Source organism: Furipterus horrens, unplaced genomic scaffold (genome assembly GCF_987537825.1).
Source record: "Furipterus horrens unplaced genomic scaffold, mFurHor1.1.pri manual_scaffold_4, whole genome shotgun sequence".
Lineage (NCBI taxonomy): Eukaryota > Metazoa > Chordata > Mammalia > Chiroptera > Furipteridae > Furipterus > Furipterus horrens.
The window spans coordinates 169,151,735-169,176,326 of record NW_028327174.1 but is presented as its reverse complement, the minus strand read 5'-3'; the positions used below and the strand labels follow the sequence as shown (position 1 = coordinate 169,176,326).

The window sequence follows — 24,592 nt, the reverse complement described above, 5'->3', positions numbered from 1 at the left end:
TGGATCTGGTTGCCTCTTGTATGCACCCTGACCATAACCTAGGCATGTGCCCTGACCAGAAATCGAACCGTGACCTTCCAGTTTATGGGATGACATTCCAACCAATAGAGCCACATTAGTCATGGTGAGATCACAGTATTTTAGCTCTAAGTTCTCTACCTTATTATTAAATTCCAAACTTCTGCAGGTAGACAAAGAATACCTAAAGAAACAAATTCAAATTCTATTTTACAAATAAGAAACCTAGGATGGAGAAAGATTAGAAGGCTTGGCCTGAGTTCTAGGACCTCTTGGTAGTCCCATGGTACCCTCTTATCTCTTTGGAAAGTACAAGATTGGCATTCAAGAGATCTCAGTCCTTCTGTTTGCAGGAAACCTTGCCTTTACCAGCTGTGAGAGCTAGAACAGAGCCTTCACTTCTCCAAATTCTTTTTTCCTCATCTGTACATAGGAATAAGAATATCTGCCCTGCCTTCTCTATGTCATTAACAAATGCTTACTTCAACCTGTAAAATGAGAAGAGGTTCTACTGCTGAAAAGGAGCTAATGATCTGTGAACAAATATTTAAACCTGTTGAAGCAGTTCTAAATGTAAAGAATGCTTCAATAATAAGGGATCCAGTCAAGATGGTGGCAGAGGCAGACATGGCTCACCTCTTTGCACAACCACACCAAAATTACAACTAAAATATAGAATAACCATCAGCCAGAAATGTCAGTAATTGAGTTGAATGGAAGTCTGACAACTACAGAATCAAAGAAGTCACATCCATTGAGATGGATAGGAGGGGTGCAGATGTGGAATGGGCTAGTCTCTCACCCACATGTGATGGACAAAAATTCAGGAGGGATACCTCAGGAGTGAGAAGTCCCAACCCCACACCAGGCCCCCCAGACCAGGGTTCAAGTGTCAGGAAGATAAGTCCCCACAACTTCTGGCTGCAAAACCCAGCAGGGATTGAGTCAATGGAAGAAACTGCTACAGCCTGGAGGAGTCCCTCTTAAAGAACCCACACATGGTCTCATCTACTCAGACTTACTCCCTCTGAGCTCCAGCACTGGGGTAGCAGCTTGAAAGCCACCAATAGTGTACAGGGAGAAACTGAGGTGTCTGGCATCAAGGTGAGCAGAAGCCAATGTCTCTTTTCTAAGCCTTCCACCCACAGAGCCAGCAAGCTGGTGCTATATCTGAGACTCCATCAGCTTGGCTAACTCTGTTTGACCCACCTTGGAAATCCCAGAGACTCCACCCTATCCAAGCTTCTTTTCCATATGAACAGTTGGTCTTGGCTCAGGTTACCCAACTTCCTAAATTCTATCAACCAAGCAACAGATGGCCTCAGTGAGCTCAAGGCCCTGTGCTATCAGCAGACAGCTTAGATTCACAGCTTGGCTTCACTTGGGAATCTCCAAGCCCAGCAGAGGTAGCATCTATCTCAGATTGCTTTATAGTTCAGGCAGCATGCCATGGAAAAAACACAGATTGGGGCTGACCTTGGCCTTTGCCACCCGGGAAACCCCAGGGCCAGAGTATGCAGTGGACAGCTACAGACTATGATGGAGCACCATCGCTCTGCCCCTGCACAGCTGACTTTCCATAGAGGGTGGCGGTTGGTGGTCAGTGGTCATAGCCAGTCCTTGCAGCTGACTGGCCTGGGTAAATTCCTCCCATTGATTTGCCAACAGTAACCAAGGCTCAACTATAAGAGGAGGGTGTACTCAGCTCACACAGAGGGTGCAGCTTAGTACCCAGCTTGGGAGTTAGGGGAGGTTATGCCACTGGACCCTACAGGACACTTACTACATTAGACCATACTACCAAGACACAGAGTCAAAGTAGCTGTACCCAATAAACAGAAACAAATATAGGGAAGCTGCCAAATAGAGGCCCAAATGAAATATGGACCAAATGAAAGAACAGAACAAAATTCCAAAAATAAAAATAAACAAAACAGAGATAGCTAACCTATCAGATGCAGAGTTCAAAACACTGATGAGAAGAGTACTCAAAGAAATGATTGAGTATGGCCACAAAATAAAAGAAGAAGTGAAGCTTCTACAAAGTTAAATAAAGAAAAATATACAGGAAATCAACAGTGGTGGGGAGGACGTTCAAATAAACAATTTGGAACAAAAGGAAGAAATAAACACTCACCCAGAACAGAAAGAAGAATTGAAAAATATGAGGAGAGGATTAGGAACCTCTGGGACAACTTATGAACATATGAACATCTGAATCATAGTGGCCCCAGAGGGAGAAGAGCAAAAGGAAGAAATTGAAAACTTATTTGAAAAAATAATGAAGGTAAACTTCCTAAATTTAGTGAAGGAAATATACATATAAGTCCAGAAAGTACAGAGAGTCCCAAACAAGTTGGACCCAAAGGGGACCACACCAAGACACATCATAATTAAAATGTGAAAGGTTAAAGGTAAAGAGAGAATCTTAAAAGCAGCAAGAGAAGATACATAACTACAAAGGAATTCCTATAAGACTATCAGCTGAATTCTCAAAAGAAACTTTGCAGGCAAGAAGTATGTAAAGTAATGAAAAGCAAGGACTGACAACCAAGATTACTCTATCCAGCAAAGCTATTATTTAGAATGGAAGGGCAGATAAAGTTCTTCCCAGACAAGGTAAAGCTAAAGGACTTCATCATTACCAAGCCATTATTATATGAAATGTTAAAGAATCTTATTTAAGAAAAAGAAAAAGATCAAAACTATGAATATTAAAATAACAAACTCACAACTATCAACAACTGAATCTAAAAAAATAAAAACAAAAACAAACTAAGCAAACAACTAGAACAGGAACAGAACCAAGGTATGGGGTTCATTTGGAAGGTTATCAGCTGGGAGCGGGAAGGGGGAGAAAAGATGAAATGGTGCAGAGATCAATAATTGGTAGCAACAAAACAGACAGGGGGATTTTAAGAATAGTATAAGAGAAGATGAAGCCAAAGAACTTATGTGCATGATCCATGGGCATGAACTAAGGAGCGGGATTGCTGGAGGGAAGAGGGATACTGGGCAGCTGGAGACGAAAGGAAAAAATGGGACAACTGTAACAGCATAATCAATAAAATATACTTTAAATATTTTTTAAAAAGAATCCTTTAATAAACAAAGATTCTTGTAATAATGAGAAGAATCATTTCATCAAAAATGGTTCAGTAAAAAACAGAGTTTCATGTACTGTGAATTTGTTGGGGTGGGTATGATCTTTATGTGGGGGTAAGTAGTGGTGAGATATGCCAGTTAGGAACTTAAATTAACATTTGTATTTAAAAGAGAAAACTGAAGTGGATATAATTTTTAGTGACTGAAATACCTACACACCTGTGGGCTTAACACATCTCTTGAGTTCCTTATGGACACCAACAACTTTCTCAAATCAAAAAACATTAAGTGGTTCAGTATGAGAAGAAAAACTGAAATGATTGCACAAGGCAGAAGTTGAAAGCATTCTATAGTTGACTTACCCTGGCATTTGTCCTGATATTTTAATGTGCTTTATAGCACATTTCAATGTAAAGTGTATAGTCATCTGTGGAAATGCGTGTGTGTCTCCCTATATTGGATGTGCATATTCTGAGTCTCCTGTTCTCACTACCATAGCCCTGGTTTAAATAGACAGCACATTTTTCTATTATTTACCAGACCCCTAACTCATCACCCCACTTCCAATCTCTCTGTTTGACAACCCAGTCAATAGTATTCACCAAGAATCTGATCTGCCTCATTTTAATTGAGTACCTCCTAGTTCCCAGTGAGTATTCTAGCTGCTAGGGATACAGCTATGAAAAACACTAACCAGGTTACCTACTACAAATCTCACTAAGAAATCTAGGGAAAGGAAAAAGACACTGAACAAGTAAACAAATAAACAAGCAAGGTAATTGTAGACAATAATAACTACTCAGAAGAAAAGAGAACAGGGTATAATTGCTGCCTTGATAAGTGATGTGATACCTTCGGGAAATAACATGCTTTATAGAAAGAAGAGCAAATGTTAAGACTTTGAGACAAGAGTAAGCCTGGAGCATGCAAGAGAGTATTTTAAAAAGACAGCTGATAAGCAGCAAAGAGATATGGGAGCTGAAGTCAGAGACAGAGACTGGCAAGATATGTAGGGCCTTGTTAGCCACCATGAGGAGTTGGTCTTTTATAATAAAAGCTCTATTACAATGTATTGGGAAGACTCCGAGAATGAAAATAAAAGAGTGATCTGATTTGTATTTTTAAAAGGTCACTCAGGCTGCTGTGTGGAGACAGGAATATGACAAGAGTGGGAGAGGGGGCCAAGGTAGAAGGGGGACAGAGTCATCCAGGAATGAGCAGTGGTGGCAAACTCTCTCTGTAAAGGTCTAAAGAGAAAGTATTTCTAGCTTTGTAGGCCATACAGTCTTTGCTGCAACTACTCCACCTGCCACTGTAGCACAGAAGTAGCCATGGACAATATGTAAACAGACATGACTACATTCCGATCAAACTTTATTTATAAACAGATATTTGAGTTTCATAAAATTTTCATGTATTATAAGTCATTCTTCTTTTGATTTTTTTCCCCAACCACTTAAAAATGCAAAAACTCTTCTTAGCCTGCAGACCTCCCAGAAACAGGTCATGAGCCATAACTTGGCCAGCAGACCTTAGTTTGCCAACCCTTGAGTTAGCCTGTGGCTGTGGCAGGGTAGGTGGGGAGATGCAGATGGGTTTGATGTTTATAAGGAGGCAGAGCTCATGGGACAGGCAGCTGGGAGCACACTATAAGTGAAGAAAAGGAAAAAATGGAGGAAGCTTACTGGGTTTTTACCTGAGCAGATCACCCTGCCAGAGCCCTGGAGCCCTGTGACCTTGGGGCTCTCACAGACCCCTTTCAATGTCTCCTCACTGTGTAATGTATCTAACCACCTGGCACTGTATTTCAAAACCTCATGACGTGGCACAACCAGATTCTCCCACCTTGCCTCCAGATGCCACCCTTCACACGCTTTATCTTCCATCAAGACTGTTTTCCAGTCGACAGGCTCTTGTTCACACACCCCAAATCCCTTCCCTTCTGTTCCTCTATGTCCAAATCCCAGGCATCTTGCACAGCCACAGAAAATGCCACCTGTCCCACAAAGACTCCTCTGGCCCTCCCAGCAGGAAGGAATAGAGTGCCTGCCCCTCTATTTCTATTCTCGAAACACACCACCCTATCTCTATTTGTATTAAGTGCTAAAGTTCACATCTCTGACCACTGACTGAACCTCAGGCTCCAAAAAGAACGGACCTTAGTTTCATTCATATTTTTATATCCTCCCACATTATATTCTGACATGCGGTGGGCGCTAAAACTTTTATTAAAATATTTAGGCAGACAGGTGTGAAAGTGTGGAAGATAGGAAAAATTAATCATACGTGTGTCTGTGTGAGAAAGCTGCTTTCTTGCTCTTCTGGTAATAACCTTTTACAGGACAATTATTTAAAACAGGAACTGCTAGCATTAAGTCAGAGGCTCCCTTTATCATTTCTCTTAATTCTTCTGAACTTCAATGCCCTGTTTACATCTGAGCAATAAAAATGTCTTGTTGAAAGACTTGCATTGAAGCAGCTCCCAAAGGTCTCCTTTTAGCTGATTTACTTCATATTAGACAAACATTTTGAAAAAACAAAATAAATACAATGTGATAGCTACCTCCAACATGCAAGCATCCAAAGTGCTCAGAACCAGCCTACGAAACAACTATTTATCCCACTCACCGAAAGATGCTCCCGACCGGTTTTGTCAGAAACATCTGTGGAAGGAATTTCATTACTTCTGTTCGTGGTGTCCCCAATGTCATTTGCTGCAGTCCCATAATCTTAAATCGGAGAAAAGGGAAAGAGAAGGAACCATGAAGTTGTCATTAGGCTACCAACAAACACGAGGCCATGGTACAACTCAGAACAAAGCCAGGCAAATCAAAAGATTCCAAACCATTGGTAGCCCGGTTAGAGCTGGCTAGGGAGGAATAGGACCCAGCTGTTGGGTTAAATCACTTGTAGTGTTGGGACTGAGCAATGCCAACCTCGTACAATACTCAACCCAGATCTCTACCTACATCCTTGGTTTTGGAGGTCAAATTCTAAACCTGGTTTAGGGTCTTTCTTTGCACATGAGAACATATCCCTTATCTGATGAAGTATTTTATATAAATGCAAAAGAGAATCATCTAAGAGTCACAGATTTACAGACCTGGAAGGGTCTTTAGAGATCGAGTCTGTACATGTTCTGTATAAGTGTATAAATGTTTTGTTTTAATTCTAAATAGATATAGGGTCTATAATTTGCATACTGAACAAACAACCTCATTAAGTCAGCCCCAGCTAAACTTCTCTTGATAGAATTTTCATGCAAGCCTTGGGGTAACCAATTTAAATTATATTTTTATTAGCAGAGTGTTCCTTTGAATTTGAATCAAAGTAACATAAAAAGCATCTATTTTCTACCCGTTTGTTGTTTTGTTACTGACTTCAAAACTACATTCTCACCATTTCCATTTTTAATATATTAAAACTTAATTTCAAACACTAAGAAATACCATTTACTTGTTTATTTTCCCCTCTTCATATCATACCCAGCCACTCACACAAAATTAACTCATTAAAGTATCTGTAGTTTAATATGACATTTCAACCCAAAGACTCAAAGTGGTATCTGAGGCCAATGGAAAGGTGATATTAAGCCTTGAAATTACTGGAAAGGAGTCTAAAGCATAATTTTAAAATGTTAAATCACAATTCAAATGTATTTCTCTGTGATATAATTTGAAATACTCTTCCTTTAAACCATATCTTCCTTTAAACCAATAAAAACAAAAACACCCAAATCACATGCACAAAGTCATCCAAACCACAGCCTGAAGGAATAATAGCTTAACATGTATAAAGCAGGTAAATATAATATAATTCCCCAGTTAAAATTAGCTCAAGTTAAATACACTTAAATTAAATACATAAAATAAGCATATAAATATAGAATTATTTATTTTAAAAAGTCAGTGTGTATATAAAAATATAAAATTAAAGAATAAAATATTTTATAAAATATTTACATAAATATACTATTTTAATCACTTTAACTTTCAATCAATCTTAAATTTTAAGCCAAGTTTTTAAATTTAACCTGCCACTTCCCCAACAGAGGTCTCCTGGTTATGAGGTGGCTTGAAAATCTGTTAAAGGTGGATTTTCACAACTAGAGAAACACCCCTGGCATTTGATTAAAATAGCAAAGTACATAATGAGATGTTTGGTTAGAAGTTTATATAGTGGACCTTTTGGTCTCCCGCCCTCCGTGTTCCTAAAACAACCCCATTTTATTCAAGGAGTTCAAGCACATCCTCCAGGGAAGCTGGTCTAAACTCCAGGGTCATTCTAGTTAGTTAGGAGTAAATTGATCCCGTTTATCAGTAATGGAGACAAGAATGGATCATGACCCAACTAGGTCTTGAATCAGATGCAAGGAGGGCTATATAGAGGTTTCTAGAAACATTATCTTTTTTCTGGAACCCTTTCAGAAATTCTCCCCTTTCTCTCATCAACGTGAATGACCTTAGCCCTTCTGTTGGCCACATCCAATAACCCATAAGGTGGCCCGGACATCAAGGAAGGTAGAACAATGGACAGAAGAGGTTAGACATGGAAAAATGTTGGGCCCCTGATGGCATGATTGAACTGCTGGTTCAACCCACCCTAAAGCTTCCCTACCTTTGAAGATCCTGTCTGTGAGCCAAACTTCCTTATTATATAGGAAACATAATTTTGAATTGGGTTTACTGTCATAACTAGAAACTGATACACCACCCTTTTCTTGGTAGCCATGGCTTTTAAACAGGTAATTAGTTCCCAGTTATGGAAACAAATTGTCTGTTACAGCAGAATGGATTTACTACTTCCAAGAACAGAGCATGAGAGAGAAAATGCTATTTACAGGCATCACAAATATCAAGGGAAAATGGCCATCAATATTGAATGATTTTTTCTGAAATGTTATTTTGGCCTACGTAATGTTTGAAATGTATATTTAACTGAGCTTAAAGGTCTTCTTTTAGTTTATTTATTTCCATGCTAGACAAATATTTTGAAAAAATACAAAATAAAGACAACGTGATAGCTACCTTCATAAATTACCTCAGGATAATTTGGGTCTGCACCTAAAAAAGCAAAACAAAGCAAAGATTTGTAAGTATGCATTCAGAGTTTTAAAAAATACTACTTATACCCACTAAAATAAGCTAAATATATACTGAAGATTTTAAAACTGAGTAAATTGTTCTATAGAACAGGTAAATCAAACCTGAAATTCTCAGTTTGCTTCATGTTAACTCTGTTCCCCTCCCTAGTCCCACAACCTCCACCCCTCAAAGAAATAAAAAAATAAGGAGAAATCACAAATCACTTTAACTGGAAAAACTTAAGCAATCAATGAATTATGACCTTTTACTTTTACTGTTTCTATTATACAGTTGTCTATTTTAATTGCAATTTTGGTATTTTCATCCCAGAGACAGATGATTTCTGTACCACTCTTGTTATTCTCTGATGATTTGGGGGTAACTTTCAAACTATGTTTTGGCAGGTCCATTTGCACTCATGGACAGATTTTAACTGGCCTGTACAACAATATCTAAAACACAACTTTGCTCTGTAGTTGGTCTTCAGGGAAGTTGCCAAGACTGAAAAAACTTCTTTTTTTTTTTTGCCTTGACACAAGGAAAAAAATAAATGTACTTTCTCTACTGAAATTATTCACGTGTAAGAGACTATAAATTAAAATGTCAAAGAGAAAAGTAAAAGTATACCCACTTCATTTTTTTGAATGACTCTGTATTTACCAGGATGATCAGACTATTCTGTTTTAAAATATTCCCATGAGAATTTGCAAAAACATTTTGAAATCTTTTTAAAAGTCACTGTCAACAAGAACTGGTGACAAAAATATTTCCTACTTATTCTACATTCAGAGTTAACTGGGTCTCTATATGAAAACCTACTTAGAAATAAAATTTTTTTTGATATAACATTTAAATGATTATAAACTGAATTTCCAAAGCTACTTCCTATGCTTTTAGTTTTTACTTACCACATGAAAAAAATAAAACTTGTAAACTATTAGGCTTACTCAGTTCTCATTTTACTTCTGAACTGTTAGCAGAAAGAAATATTATTTTAAAATAAAGTGAAACAAGCTAATTTTCTGCTCATGTACTTCCTAGTGAATAATTAAGGTTAGCCTGAATGAAGAACCAAATAAAAGCGGCCCTAACATTTAAATTAAATTTCTAATACAGTTCAACTAAAAGAACATCTATTTTAGCCAGAGAAAAATTAAGTAGATGATTGTACACTTTGATTCAGGGATGTTGCACATGCTGTGCAGCTCATGCTTTGTACAGCTCTAGGGGGCGCTGTTCAGACTGCAGTCTATGTGAAAGGCACCATCTGTAAGTGTGCAGTGCACACCTGAGCAGCATGTGAAGTGGCCCCCCATCAATTCATGCAAACTCATCGATTCCAGAAAATTTCAATTGTATTTCAAGTTTTATTATCTCACATGCCATTTCTAAGTTTTGATCTACAATATGTCAATATGTATTGTCAGAATTATTTGTAGCTGATGTGACATTCCAGAGAAGAGCCTTGAAGACACCCCTGCAGTTTGAGAGGTAATTCAGTGAATAAAGCAGCAGGAAATCCCAATGGCAGCCTTGGTAATACCATTTGCCGGGCACCTACCCATATGCTGACATCCTTTCCCTTTGCAAAGTCCCTGGACCAAGTCGTGTCCCCTCACTTTGAGGATTTCCTACCCCTGCTGAAGGAAAGGTCCTATTACTCCAAGTCAGGAAGTCATTCTTTGAACTTCTCAGTAATCTATTACTTTAAAGAATTCCACTCTGGTCCCCTTCTCCATTGTACCCAAATGTACGGTCTGAATGTGCAAGGCCACCTGCCCACCAGAGTCCACTCTTCACTTCTAGACCTCACCCCAGGTACCCAGGACCCAGAATTTCCTCTCCACAGGCCCCAAATATATCTCCTACATCTGTCATCTCACTGGTGGCCACCCCATTGGTATGAGCACCCTGTCACCAAGACCCAAGGAAGGGATGGGTGAGGACTTAGCCAGGAGAGATGGGCTTTTGGTTTCCATCTGCTCACTCATTACCTCTTCTATATGTCATGTTGAATAGTTCAACCATGGATAGGGGCCATGGATGGGGACCAGCTCTACCAAAACCACTATGAGCGGGGAGCCCCCCCCAAGCAGAATTATCTTCAGGAGGGATAGGCCCCTTGTAGTACAGGCTTCCCCCACTAGGTGAGTGTTCTATAAGCCCATTTGTATCAGTGTACCAGCTGGCATTGTTGTGAGAGGCTGTGTTGAGCTTCAGTAAATTTTTTTGGAAAGCTCTTTCAATAGGTTTGCCCATTTCATAATGGGTAATTTATGGGCACATCTGCCCACACCTCACTGAGTGTTAAGCAGTTTTTGACCTAAAACAGCATGATCCCCATGCTCCATCCTCCTATTCACCTGATCTCATCCCAAGCAACTTCTTTTTGTTTCCCAGATTAAAAAAGTCCTAAAAGGGAAACATTTTGTTGATGTGGAAGAGGTGAAACAAAAAATGGCGGAATGCACCAAAGTTGATGAGTTCAAAAACTGTTTTGAGCAGTGGAAAAAAATGTCTTGAGTGTGTTGCATCAAATGGAGAGCACTTTGAAGGTGACTTAAGTTTAAACATCAAAGAATAAATACTGCACAATTTTTTGGGTCCTCCCTCATACGTTCCAGCATGGATCTCCAAGAGTCTGAAAATCTGAACTTCAAACTCAGTCTTCTGGGTCATTATAAACTTATATTTGAAGGAGGATATCACCTATTTTATTTAACAGTTCATTAACTTGATTTATATTTTATTATGTATTTGGATATAACTATGAGGACCTTCTTTTGTACTAGGGTGGCCCACAATCCCAGATTGCCTGAGACCAAGGGGATTCCTGAGACACTGGTCTTGAAGTTTTCGAACTGGGATGGTCCCAGGAAAATCAGTTTGTCCAGAAATAAGGGTTTTCCTTAGGCAGACTTTCAGTGCTAAAACTGGGATTAGTCAGTCACCCTGATTTGTTCTCGTGCCCTCAGAGACCCCATACTCGGTCACCACCAGCTTTTACAGATACAATTCCATAAGAAAGTAAAAAGACATCATGAGGCTCAAAGCCAGATTTATCTAAGCCACACAGTGACAGGGTCTCAGTGAAAATGACTGACAGGTGCAATCAGCCTCATCACAGAAAGGGAACACCCAAACACGTCCTTCACACAAAACTCCCAGGAAAATCCAAAACATCAAATCAATTTAATGTAGCAAATGTCAGGTATCAAAAAGTGGGATTCGAGGGTATGAAAAAAAATAAATAGATTAGCCCATAATCTGTAACACGGGTTATTTTACACACTCCTGATGCCTATCAGTGCATGCCTTTCCTACCAAGTTTACTAGCAAAACCATCAGGTCATGTCTAAAATTTCTGAAAAGCACTACATTTTTCTAACTTCATTTTCCCAGCCATATGAGACATATTGTTACTTTACTTTCATTGTCAGGAATAGTCAAATTTAGTGCAAGATTATGAAACTCCCAGAAAGACAACGTGGGAGGAACAATGAGGGTTGGTTTTTCTTTTTTCCCTCCCTTGCATACTGTACTATGTCTAATAAAGGCCCACTCGTCACAGTAAAGAAATGCCTCCTCATGCACAAAGATTTGGGGAGCCTGGCACAAGGAGGGTGCAGAGACCTAAAGTTTATGAAAAGGAAGGATCACATTATTCCAGCTGATCTCAGTTCATCAAGAATAGTATTTTGCTTCCAGCAATGTCTCAGTTAAGTGAAACTCCCATGATGTTTACATTCTCCTCGTGAGGTAGTTATTAGCATCATTTTAAGTACAGATACAGAAAAAAAACTCACCACTTTCTGATTTCTGGCAATGGTCAAATTTTGAAAATATCCTGTCATTATTAAGTATAATTTATAACTGGTTTCTTTTACTTAGTTTAACTATGACTGTCATAGCCCTGTAGGTGATATTCAGGACTAAAAGGTGACTGAGAAAAGGCAAAGACTAGCTCTGAGGGAGAAAAAGCCAACAGAAAGAGAATGAATCAGAGATAAGTGAGTAGCATCCAACTTGGGTGATGCACTTGTAGTGGGGATTTGAGAAGGGTTATGCTTCCCTGAATCCTACCGTAGTAGCTCTCATCGGGGTAAAAAATCTCAAATGTAGGCAGCAGGATTGGCACCAAGCCTGAAAGCTGCCTGGCGGGAATCTCCAGAAGAGAACACAGGAATCTGGGAAGTCCAGTCACCACACTGGCATTCCAAACAAGCCACAGACCACATTGTCTCTCTACACCTCACATGAGGGCAAAGCTACAACTGTTTGCCAACCCGAAGAAAATGAGCACCAAGCAGGAGTGTCTGCTAATCTGACATTCAAGATCTACTTTCTAAAGAGTTTTCTTGAGCATCTCCAGGTGCTACACTCACTTGCACTTTGGTTCTTGACCTAAGGCATGTTGCCTGGAACTACAGGAAGAAGACTAACAGGTCAAGAGCTCAGCCTGAAGCACTCCCTTGAAAAGAATAATAGAGACTATATGAGAGTTGTACATGCACGCCCAGTAAAGCTCTGCATTAAACAAGCAACATCTGCACCCCCAAGAGAGGACCTGTAGGGCATTTAGGCTTCTAAACATGGTCAATTAAAATCACTTTATCCCCCAACAGTATCAAACTGGAGCACCTCATCATCCTCGTAATGTGATGCCAAATGTCTTAAATGAAGGCTTTCAAAATTTGTATCTTCCAATCTCAGTTTTGGCTCATGAGTAAATCTTGTAACTTTATGTAAATCTTCATGAGTAAATCTTTATGACTTTTTAACTGTGAAACTCTACAGTTAAAGGAAAAATACATTTGTAGGATTTTTAAGAAGTGTGGGAAGATAGGTAGCCTGACAGTAGGGTTCACTTTTCATTCTGTTGCAAAGACAAAAATAATGGTGGAGGCCAGAAGACACATCTGTTTCCCTCCTTTTAGCTTTTATAGTCCCTATGTAATATCCTAAAAAAAAAAAAGGTTTCTATTTCAATTCTATTTTGAGATTCTTTTTAGTGTGATCTTGAAAAATATTTCAAAGAATTCCATATGATAGAGCCACACCAAAAGGTTTGGTTTTTTCAAATAAACTTTCCTTTCTCAAAGGTGTTTTCTAACTCCTGGTGGTCTGACTTTTGATTTTAGATCCTCCCCTCTTCTCTTTCTGAATGGCAGGTTGAAGTCAGGGCCTGAAAACATTGGGGGTTTAAATGCCCGGGTTTCATTTCTGGCTGAACCATTCATGTATGTAGCACGTGGAGTCTCTTCACTTTTTCTGTACAAAGGAGTCTTCCATTCGATGAGAGAGGATAACAGCATTGGCCTTGGCAACTCCTCAGAAGTTTTGGGAAGCATAATTAATTAACATTAGTACTCTTGAGAGATAAAGAGCTATTTAAGTATAAATCTTAATTATCATGATTAGTATGAGCCTATAGCCAAATCAGACTTCACAGTTATTTAAGTCAGAAAAGCAGGTGGAACTTTCCTCTCACTCCCAGGACCAGAACTGGGTACTGACAAACAGCCCGAGGGGCAAGTAGGAGGGGGGTTTCTATTTTCTCAATGTTACTCACTTGGAGGAATTTCCTTTCTCTACATTCTTTGGCTTAAGTACACCAAATCTAAGTCTGCCAGTTCGAGGGCAATTCTAAGTGTTCTAGTTCATCCAGACGTCATGAATCTTTTCATAAAACAGCACAAATGAGAAGCTGTGGCTTTGAAAACCCTTCTAGTATTTATAGTTTGTCCCTGTCGCGAGTTTTGCATAGGAGACAACTGCTCCCAAATTAGGAAGTGTAAGTCACTAACTCCCACTGCTTGTGTGAATGAGCATTCTTGAGCTGTGACAGTCTTCCTGAATGAGTGGGCCATAGAGACACTCTTTATGTACTGCCTAAAGAATGGAAAGCTTTAAACCAAGGGTATTTTATCATCTAGTGCTCTGGCCAGGTTTGTTCCATGCCTAAATGATTAGTCAGTCACTCGGGTAATGATTTCCATAGGAAAATCTACTCTTAAACAATCAATGTGTTCATGTTCATAGAACTATCTGACCTTGAAAATTCCTGAAATGTGTGCACGCTTATAAGAAGACTCTAGCAAAGGCTCCAAGGTTCTTCCTTATGACATTCACAAGCAACATACCATTAATTTCTGCTTAAAATTCTACTTAAATAGATACCCTCACCACTTCTAGTCTCCCCACCACTTCCACACACACTTTCATCTTCATAAAGAGGATTTTTCTATATGTAGGATTGAATTCCAATGACAGACACATAGTGGATCAATTTCATCTCAGACAAGGCTTATTTTTGGCCCGTAAGCTGAATAGGATCCAGCAGAATCTTTGGAGAGTTCTCATATAGCCTCGTGCTTTCTATGAGTGCTCTGCATTGCTTTCCCTACTTTTTATTCACATCTCCAAGTCTCTTTAAGCCATGCACTGAAGTCATCTACTTTTTGCCAAACCCAATTAGAATGCATTTTGGTGCACCAATTATCCTATATTTTTGTCATTATTATTATTAATACCCTAGAGGAGTCAGTGCGGATGCCTGACCAGTTCTTCCAGTGGCTCCTCCAGGTTCTGCCAGGCAGAACTACCCTCACAGCTCAGAGTGTGGCCCAGGACCTGTGGCATCAACATCATCTAGGAGCTGATTTAAAATGTACAATCTTAGGCCTTTCTCCCGATCCATAGAATCAGAATCTTCATTTTAACAGGAACCCTAAGAAATCTGTATACTCATTAAAGTCTGAGAAGCTCTGGTTTATAACCCTATAAGGAGTCTGACCAAAGGCAAAAGGCCCCAATGGGCATTAAGGGTGGAAATTTACACTGAAATGTAAAGCAAACCTAAAAATAGCTAGATACCCAAATATTGAGTTGGGTGGGTACTCTCTGATAGTGACTGCGCAAACATTAGGGGTTTGGGTGACAGATGTGTTTTGTTCTTAGTGACCTCATTCCAAATGGGAGGAGAGAAGAAAAGAGTTTAGACACCAAAGAGGGCTTAAATTTCTCTACCCTTTCTAGGAACCAAAGTTGGACTTAGTTTTCTCCCTAAAGCTCTAAGTCTATAAAGTTCATGTAGTCAGGTGGCAGAGTCCTGAGGTCCTCTTCCCTGGGCAAGTCCAATCTCCTGGATAAGAGAGACCAAGACCAGTGTTAAGAGAAAAGCAATTCCAGGCATAAAATTTCACTCTACTGGCTACAGAACATAAACACAAACGAGGTGAGGAATGGGTCCCTTTGTTATTATTCTCTCAGTTACTACCTCCAAGAAGATAATGCTGCAGAATTCACCAAAAACAAACAAACAAAAAATGACTGAAAGCTGGATCCATGTTTTCACTCAACTTTAAGAGGTCTCAGAGCAAAGAGAATGAAGAAGGACTTAGAATTTTCTTTGGGAAGAAATGTTGGCCTTGCCATCTCCCCACCATGGGGTTTCCAGGGCACCACTCTGGAAACTTGACCTTGTTTCCTATAGGCAGAAGACTCAAAGGACAAGTGCCTGAACTCTTGCCAGAGAAGGTTAAAGCAACCTGTGGTGGTGGGATGCAGGTGATATCTGGGTTAGACTTGTACACCCAGACCTCAAGGTATCATGAGGCCTCCTTGAAGATCACAGGGAGGCGGCATGGAAGAAAGTCTGTGTGGGGAGTCTTAGGTCCTGACAACAGGGCCCCCTTGAGGGGCAGAGAGACCCCAACAACACAAAGCTGCATTCCAAGGTGCTGAGGAAGGATTTGCTTCCACCAGCTGGAATAAAAATGTCTTTGCCTCTGTCATAGGAACTACAGAAGAGGGGACTGCAGAGAGCGGAATCTCCAAAGAACTTATAAAGGGATCCAGGAAAAAGGTCCATGAATCAGCTCTGAACATATTCAGGTCCCAAGACACAAAGCCACCAACAAGCATACTTCCATTCCCACCCCTCACCCCTGGGCAGTAGAGGGACTGAAACCTCGTTACCCAGCTTCAGCTCCCAACTCCATGCAACCTGCCTGAACTGGGAGAGGACAGGAGACTGGCTCTTAAATCTGAGTCCAGAGTTTTGATTTCTAACTCAAACAGGAAATGCTATTTCTCAACTGAGATTTTGTCTGCAAACTAAAATGACCAAAGGATTGTTTGTTACTCAACGATGAGCAGAAAAATCTTACTCAGGTCAGAACTCTAATCCAGATCAGCAACTCTCACCCTTGGTTGAACATTGGAATCACCAGGAATCTTAAAAATACAAAATGCTAAAGTCCAAGCCTCATCTGAGAACCACTGAATCAGAATTGCAGGTGAGTCCTAGGAATGTGTATCAAAAATGAAATAAAACAAAATAAAATAATAAAACTTCTCACTTGATTTCAATGTGCAACAAGGAGTCAGGTGCCATTGTTCTAGACATCAGAAGAGATTTCTCCTAGTGAATATACTTTAAAAGAACAATGAAAGACAAAAATAAAATGAAATTAATTGTCACAAGTTGTACTCATCAGTATGCTAGAAAAATAAAGACTATCATTCTCTAGATTTCATTTTGAAGCCAAAGGTTATGTTTTATGCTTTGAACATAACCTGAAACTGAACAGAGCTGGTGAGTTCAGTTCTATGTGGGATTGAAATGATCGATCTAGTGTTTGAAGTTTGGGAAAGCCTTTCCTCCCTTTTCTCAGTTACTAGCCAGGTTGCCAGTGATTAACAGATGGGAAGGCTTTGGCTTGAGATCTGGGGTCCTGCTGACATCTAAAGATCTGATAACACCTGTCCTTTTTCATGAGCATCCTGGCTGGGTCTGGCGTTGGAGGCTCCAATGTCCTAGCATTCTGGAAAGACATTCTATGGGGATCTTCACTGCCTGTCCCCTACTCTGTGGATAGCATGCTCATGGCCTCGCTGATGCTGACTACAGGTCTCTATGCCTCATCCTTTCTCCCAGTGAACTGCAGAATGCCTGCCACCACCTCTAGTATTTCCATGCCAGGCAATAGTAAAGCCAATCAGGACTGTGTCCAACCAGTCTGTCCTCTTCCATGCGCACCCATTTCTGGTTTAGGGATTTTTTGTTGTTGTTTGGTTTGGTTTTAATTTCTTTTGACATAGTTTATTCTTTAGCTCCAAATATTGAATAAATTCCTAAGGAAGGTGACCATCCCATGGAAATCTCAGTTCCAAGCTGAGAGCTGAATGAGGGACACATGCCAAGGACAGCAGAGCTGTCATTTTAATTCCTTGGACTTTGTATGGAAATGCAAACCTGCTTCTTGGGGATGCCAGGCTGCTTGCTGCCTTGCAAGCCAGGAGACTCTCATTGTTAAAAAAAAAAAATTCATCAAAACAACTGAGAAAATATAGCTGAAACTTTTTATCAGAAGGATTTGTAAAAGCTAAACTTCACCAATTTACTATATGACGACAGCAGAAACACAGAACAAATATAAACTCAAACTTGACCTGTTGTCCTTAACTTGGAATGTATCTTAAGACTAGAAGAGGAAGTATATACATATATTTGCTATTTGTTTATTTTTCTTTAGTTCTAAAAGGGAAGAGAGGGAAAGGAATCAATTTGAAGAAAGGCCATTATCTGTATGCTATGGCCACAAATCTTGTAAATACCCACAAAGATTCCATCACACAAGCCAAGTGAGGTCAAGCTCTAATTGGTCACACTGGTTTATGGCCCACGAGGGCCATTTGTATCTACTATCACTCTGGGCCAAGTCTCTTTCATTTCCACTGTCATTTATTACTCCTTGATAGCTGGTCCTTGAGTAAATACTTAAAGAGAAAAAACAAAATCAGTCTTTCCTAAAAGCAGATATTTATATTTTAAAGACCTGATAAAAAAAAATAATCAGTGAACAAGAGGAGAGGAAAAGAGGGTAGAAGACATCTTCGTAAAATTGAGCTTAATTTTTATTTTTGATAAATAAATTATTATTTCCTTTAAAGAGAATATTTGAGAGATTCCAAGTTATTCTTATGCTTGAAAGCTATTCTTTCCTATCACTAGCTAAGTTCAAACTAACAGAAATAATTGATAAAAATGAGGCCACATGCCTAAGAGGAGTTAAGCTCTACCAAACATTGGCACCATACAGAAATGTTCAAAACAAAATACATCAAAATCTTCCCTAAAATAGAAGGTGCTGGCTTTACACGAACCGAACTGTGCATATATCAAAGCACACAGACCACTTCTAAAACTTTTAAATGCTCAACCTTCACCCTGCATCAAGTTCACCTCCAACAATTTCAAAAGGCAGCTGGAAAAATTCAAATAAAGTCTGAAGTTTAGCTACCAGTAATGTATCAAGGTCAGTTTCTCAGTTTTGCCCAGTGTACTGCAGTAATGCAAGATGTCAACAATAGTAAAAACTGGGTACAGAGTAGATGGAAACTCTCTCTTTTGTCTTTACAAATTATCTGTAACTCTAAAATTATTCATAAATAATAAGTTTACTTAAAAACAAACAAAAAGTAGTTGTCCTAAAGCAGAGTCTCTGAATGTAACTATAAAGCTGTATTGCGCAAAACATGTAGGAAAAAAAAAAAAACAATAATCTAGAGATTTACTACAGCAAACATAACCAAATAGCTTGGCCAATGTAGCCAATACAACTGCCCAGGGTGGATAAGCCATTCAAACATAGCTTGTTTTATATACTCCTGAAAGGCTGTTTATAAATCAAAGTTGTAGAATTCAAAACACATTATGACCACTCTGAGGAAACATATGCATTTGCATAGCTGTTTAATAAATACCAGGATAATTAGAACACTTATTACATAATAAGAATTATGAAAGTCTCCTTTTCTGTTTGTCGGAAGTGGCTTTGCATGCATCACCTTTGTCCACAGGGTTGCCCTGCAAGCCACAGGAGTCTATGCTTCCCAAGAAGCCCCTGGCGCACAGGCCTCCAAGTCTGTATTCTCCCTTTCTCTGCCAAGCCATCTTTGTGTGCCTTTGGTTAACTCAGAGCTATTATAATTGGGAATTCAATTCATGTACAAGTCTCAATATCTAAACACAAGTCTCAGCCTCCACAATACAAAGGTCTTTGGGCAAGACCAAGCAAGTTAGAATACTCCACTGAACAAGAGGATCTGAAGCAGCGAAATGCATGACAACTATGCTTGCTGTTACTTGGGCTCACACTAAAATCCTGCTGTTGGCCATGGAACAGACTCCTGATGCCAGTCGTCCTTTCCCCACCCCATTGGTCAGATGGAAACTATTACCAGTCCTAGAAAAAAAAACATTCAGGATCTGATAATAAGGATTCTTTAAACTCAGTCAGTCCAGGTAAGCAAAACATGCCAGGGAACTGGTTTCTCATCCATGGATGAATGAAATGAGATTCTGAGTTGCAAATGGATAAGGGGATAGCGAATACATTTTAAATAGTTCAGGAGCCAAATACACATGGTTCTCCTGCTCACCATTTTGCCTTGGTCTTGCCATTGCATCTACAAAATATCATTAAACATGCAGGATAAAAATAATATGTGTATATCAGATCATTGTTCAAAATTACTCATCTCTCCCATCACTTCCTTGGGAAAAGTATGAGTCCCTGACCCTGGACTTGGCTTTGGCCCTGTGACTTGCTTTGACCAGGGGCATATAGGCTGAAGAGACAACATGCCAGTCCTGAACCTAAGCCTTAAGAAGCCTTGCATATTTCTAGCTGTATTCTTGCACTTTATACTCTCCATAGAAAGCAGATCTCCTCAGTAACTACTGCTTCTTCACCCTACACCCTGGAATAAAGACGCATGGGACAAAACTGCTCCTGCTAACCTACAGACTCATTAGCAAGACTGGGTAGATCAGAACGATGAGACTAAATAATGATATTATAAATCACTGGGTTGGGGGTGGTTTGTTGTATACATGATTTTGTCCATACTTGAGTGGTAGCCCTATCCTCTCTCCAGATGCAAGATCATCAGGTACTCACCACCATCAATTCCGGGCCATCCCATGAAGTGAGCAGAAATCTGTTTCTCATCCTTCCCATACTCGTTCTTGGCTACTAACTTGTAGTCCCCATTGTTCATGTGAGTGGGATTATCCAGCTGTAGGCAGCCGTGGTACTCCGTGTGATTGGTAACATGGATTTTAGTACAGATGTATTTGGACTCATTCAATATTGCCCCGTTATAGAACCACTGAAGCGCTGGTTTGGGGTTGCCTTTCACAGTGAATGGAATGCACCAGTGGTGGTCTGAGGTTGGAGATTCGAGAAATGTGATAGTTGGAGCAACTAAATTAAAAAAGAGAGAGTTAATAGCATCAGAAAGCTCAAAAATTTTTCCCCATCTTCAGATTTCTGTCATCGATTGGGGATTTCATCCAGCCATTGTTTGGTTTAAGAAAACACACATGACCTGCAACCATGGAATCCATCAGTATTTTGTATCATCATCAAGACTGATATAACTCCCTACAGAGATTTTCAGAGAGACTCCCTTCCCTGCTCTGCCAAAGACCCAGGCATCACAGTTACTTTTCACATATAATCAGTATGAGAACCAGCTCCAAACAGATCCCAGAGATTTTTGACTGTAGAAGGGTTCAGCTGAAGTTGACTTTGGTTTATGTGCCTTGATATTTTATAGATTGATCATCAAAACATTAAAGGCCACTATTTTTAGAGTACTTCAGTAAATAATACAAATAGTAATGAAGATGACTTTGGAAATCTTGCCTGCAGCCCAAACTTCACATAAATTATCCAAAACAGATCAAACTAATCAATGAATAAATGTTTCTACTGATGCTGATTGATTTCACTGATTGTCAATAGTAAATGCTCTTTAAAAGTATCACATTTCATTGTAATACAGTGATTTTTGGCTAGGATTTCAGATGTCAATGTTTTGATACTTCTAATGTCTGAAATCCTATCTAAACCTGGGCAAATTGGAGATTATTTTAACATTAAATTTAAAGAACTTTATGCTTTGGGAAACACATATCAAAAAGTATCTTTAAACAGAATAATTATCCTAAGTGAAGGTATTAAAAACCCCTTGTAATTATGTATTTTAATGTGGTCTGACTTTGATAATTATACAATCAAGGACTAGAAAGCACTTCTGAGACCAATTAACATCATTTTTCAGATGAATAAACTTAAGTTCAATGAGGTTAAGTAACTTGGAAGGTTACTGAGGGGGGCAGATCTGAAACAAGAATCCAGGGCTCCTGATGTCTAATCCGGAAGCCCTGCCCCTTATGCACTGCTTCCCGGTCATATGTGCTTTTCACACAAAGGGGAAAGAAATCATAGCCTGATACACTCTGAGTGGGGACACTGCAAAAGTAATCTCAGTTGTTAATATTCTTTATCACTTATTCCTTCTACTCTTTCCTAAACTTTGATAGATAAGGTTAATTCTTCAGACCATGGTTCCCACATAAAATCAACATAAACTGAGAAAATTTTGGATTTGCTTGTCCTTATTTGTAGGTCTGCATTATAAAAACAAGGACCACAGTAGGGTAAGAACCACACTTACCTTCCTCCCACCAGCCCAGGCCCCCAGTGCACAGGACGCACTTATTCACTCCACCATGCTCAAATGAGCTTCTGGTGAGGTGTTGATTTAAGGACATAAATTCAGAAGCTGGTTGTATATGTCTGGGGATAACACTAAGTTCAGACTTCCAGGAGGGTCAAAATGATAAGAAATTAGGAGTTCAGCACCTACTGGGCATAGTAGTAGTACTGCCGTTGACAAAAGATTGTGGTTGGTGATATCAGTCATTGACTCCAACAATCACATAATGAAGGTCTGCTTTGAGTGAATGTTAGCCAGTGTCTACATGTATTCAGTGTGTATTCATGCTTACATTACATGCACACTTGTGTTTTCTCATCCAAATCCTAATTCAAACAGAGTAAAACCTCATTAATTTATACCATGCCAACACAGGGTTTGCAATGATGTGAACAGTATATGTGATTTTTACTGAATTCACACTTAACACTACAATATGGAATGTTAAGATATGTGTAATGTAATTTATAATACAGTAAAATAATGCACATATGCCTAAGAAGCATTAATATCCTCTGTCTCAGTTTCAATGTATACAGAAATTTACAAGTTATAATAATAAAACATTTTTGAGGGAGATAATAATTTTCAATAATTTAAGTAGGACTCTTCCAACCTTCTCATGGAAACTTAATGTCAAACTAATGAGGTTTCACTGTATCAACAGTAAAAGTAGATGTTTACGAACAGCCAGCCCATACTTGTTATCAAAACTTTAAAGCTTAATATTGCTTTTATACAGAAGAGAAATTTAGAAACTAATTTACCAGAATTTAAACTAAAACTTCTGGGCAAGAGGAGGATAATCAGCTCAAATATGTTCTATCAAAAAAAAGCAGAGGGGAAGGCACAGAGGACAAGCGTAAGATCGAAAAAGAAACTTAAGGGAAAGACAACACATGAGGAAGAGAGATTAGCAGAAAGAGAACAAGTGAAAGAGGCTGATAACACTTCTTAATTCAGTGTGCACAGAACACTGCACACACTTTTTTAACACACTTAAGCAACTCCCAGAGTGCCCAAACAACAAATGTAGGTGTGTCCATGATCATTTGTTATTAAAAACACATGCTGGTCTGATTACGTACAATGCACAGTGAGGTTCACAGAATCTTGATCTTCTCCTACAAGATTTTCTGCCACACAAGAGATTTGCTTTCCACTGTCATCAGATGAAATGTTAGTTATCCTTAAGGAGCCCTGTGTGTGGCTTGTTTCATTCTACAAATGAATTAACAGACAAAGATAATCTTTGTTAGGAGTGACACCAAAGTGACGAGATTTGGGGTTTCTTCCCCTAACTAGAGAAAATAATTAGTAACATTAGAAAAGGCTTCCAGCCTAATCAAGCACGGGCAAAGAAGTAAATCAGAAGTTGTTCTATTCCTCTAGATTTCAATTGTTTAATATGTAAATTTAATATAATCCTTGAATGCCTACCTACCTTCTTCCAAGGGAAAAGAAGAGTCATTCACATCACTCATGATGATACAAAAAACTCACTAGAGACATAGTCTCTCCAGATTATTGGGTTTATATAACTAAAATGGAAACCTACAGTAGGCTTTGTTAATTAAGAATAAATATAAGGATATGCCAAAAATTCCTTGCATGTGGCTCTATAAAATATTAGATGATCATCACTAGGTTAGCACAACCTCAATTTCTGAGACACTCTCTCATTTGTCTATGAACACAGAGCCAGAGACAAGCCTTACCATATGTTTGGAAACCAGATTACCGACATCCCAGTACAAATTCGGAACTGGATCGCCCATGACACTACAAGATAACGTGATAGACTTTCCTTCCTCGACAGTGAGGTTAGGCGCGGCCAAACTTGCTGACGGCAAACCTGTGTAACATGAAAAGTAAATGGAAACAAATACAAATAAATGCTTTATCAAAATTATAGCAATCAATTGAAAACTCTTTATGCTTTAAAACTAATAATTAATTACTTTCTAAGACTGATTTATGTTGATCTGAAAAATGTGTGAGGTTGCTACGCTTTACAGATTTAATGTGAACCAAAATTGTGCAATAATAAGGTTATTAAACAAATTTTACACATTTCTTGAAAATACTATTGCAGTATACTTTTTATTTCAAAAGACACTAGTTTGTAGAACTATGTCCTCTATTTCTTTTTTTTATACTAAAAAGGTACCAGGGAGAGTGGGGAGAAAGGAAAAAAATTGGGACAACTATAACAGCATAATCAATAAAACATACTTAAAAAAAGAAAAATGACAAAAAAGTGAGATATCTACATTTTTTGCATAGTCTATTTTTTTTTTGCATTAAGTAACTCATAAGTTTAATCCACCACCAGTCCTATATTTTGAAAGAGTCAGAGTATGGAAAGAAAACGTAGTTTCAAAGCTTTTTTCAAAGACAAAGCTTGAACCATGACAGCATTACAATGTTTCCAAGCTATATAAGTCATAATTAAATACTATGGGTAAAATTGGTCATCCTGTTTATGATATGATAAAAAAAAAAAAAGTTAGATGGATCTTAATCCCAATGAAAAGTTCTTTTGTGGAAAAACCCTGAGAATTTATTATCTGATAAAATTTGGGACCTTACAAACATTTTTCAGTATTTCAAGAGAGCAGCATTTTAATACTTTTACATTTCAAAAGCTAGCTTTTCTTTATTGATGCTGCTATCACTTTATTAAACTATTCCACCTATTGGGTGTTTACACTGCTTTTAACCATATAGGAATCATAGTATTTTTCATGTGAAGATGGGTCTCATTCAAGCTAGTCAGTCCCTTGCTTGATATCAGAAACTCTGCTTGG

The 24,592-nt window shown here is 38.8% G+C and overlaps 1 protein-coding gene across 4 annotated transcripts in view; it reads right to left on the bottom strand.

Moving 5' to 3' along the window:
* Positions 1-24,592, bottom strand: part of NTRK2 (neurotrophic receptor tyrosine kinase 2) — a 334,989-nt gene that overhangs the window by 255,986 nt on the left and 54,411 nt on the right. For all 4 annotated transcript variants that reach the window (XM_090274234.1, XM_090274230.1, XM_090274233.1 and 1 more), the window contains 5 exons: positions 23,501-23,637; positions 22,871-23,003; positions 20,177-20,482; positions 8,151-8,186; positions 5,752-5,852 (listed from right to left, as the gene is read on the bottom strand). In XM_090274234.1, coding sequence (XP_090130360.1) covers positions 5,752-5,852; positions 8,151-8,186; positions 20,177-20,482; positions 22,871-23,003; positions 23,501-23,637 — 713 coding nt within the window. The remainder of the gene's footprint in view (positions 1-5,751; positions 5,853-8,150; positions 8,187-20,176; positions 20,483-22,870; positions 23,004-23,500; positions 23,638-24,592) is intronic.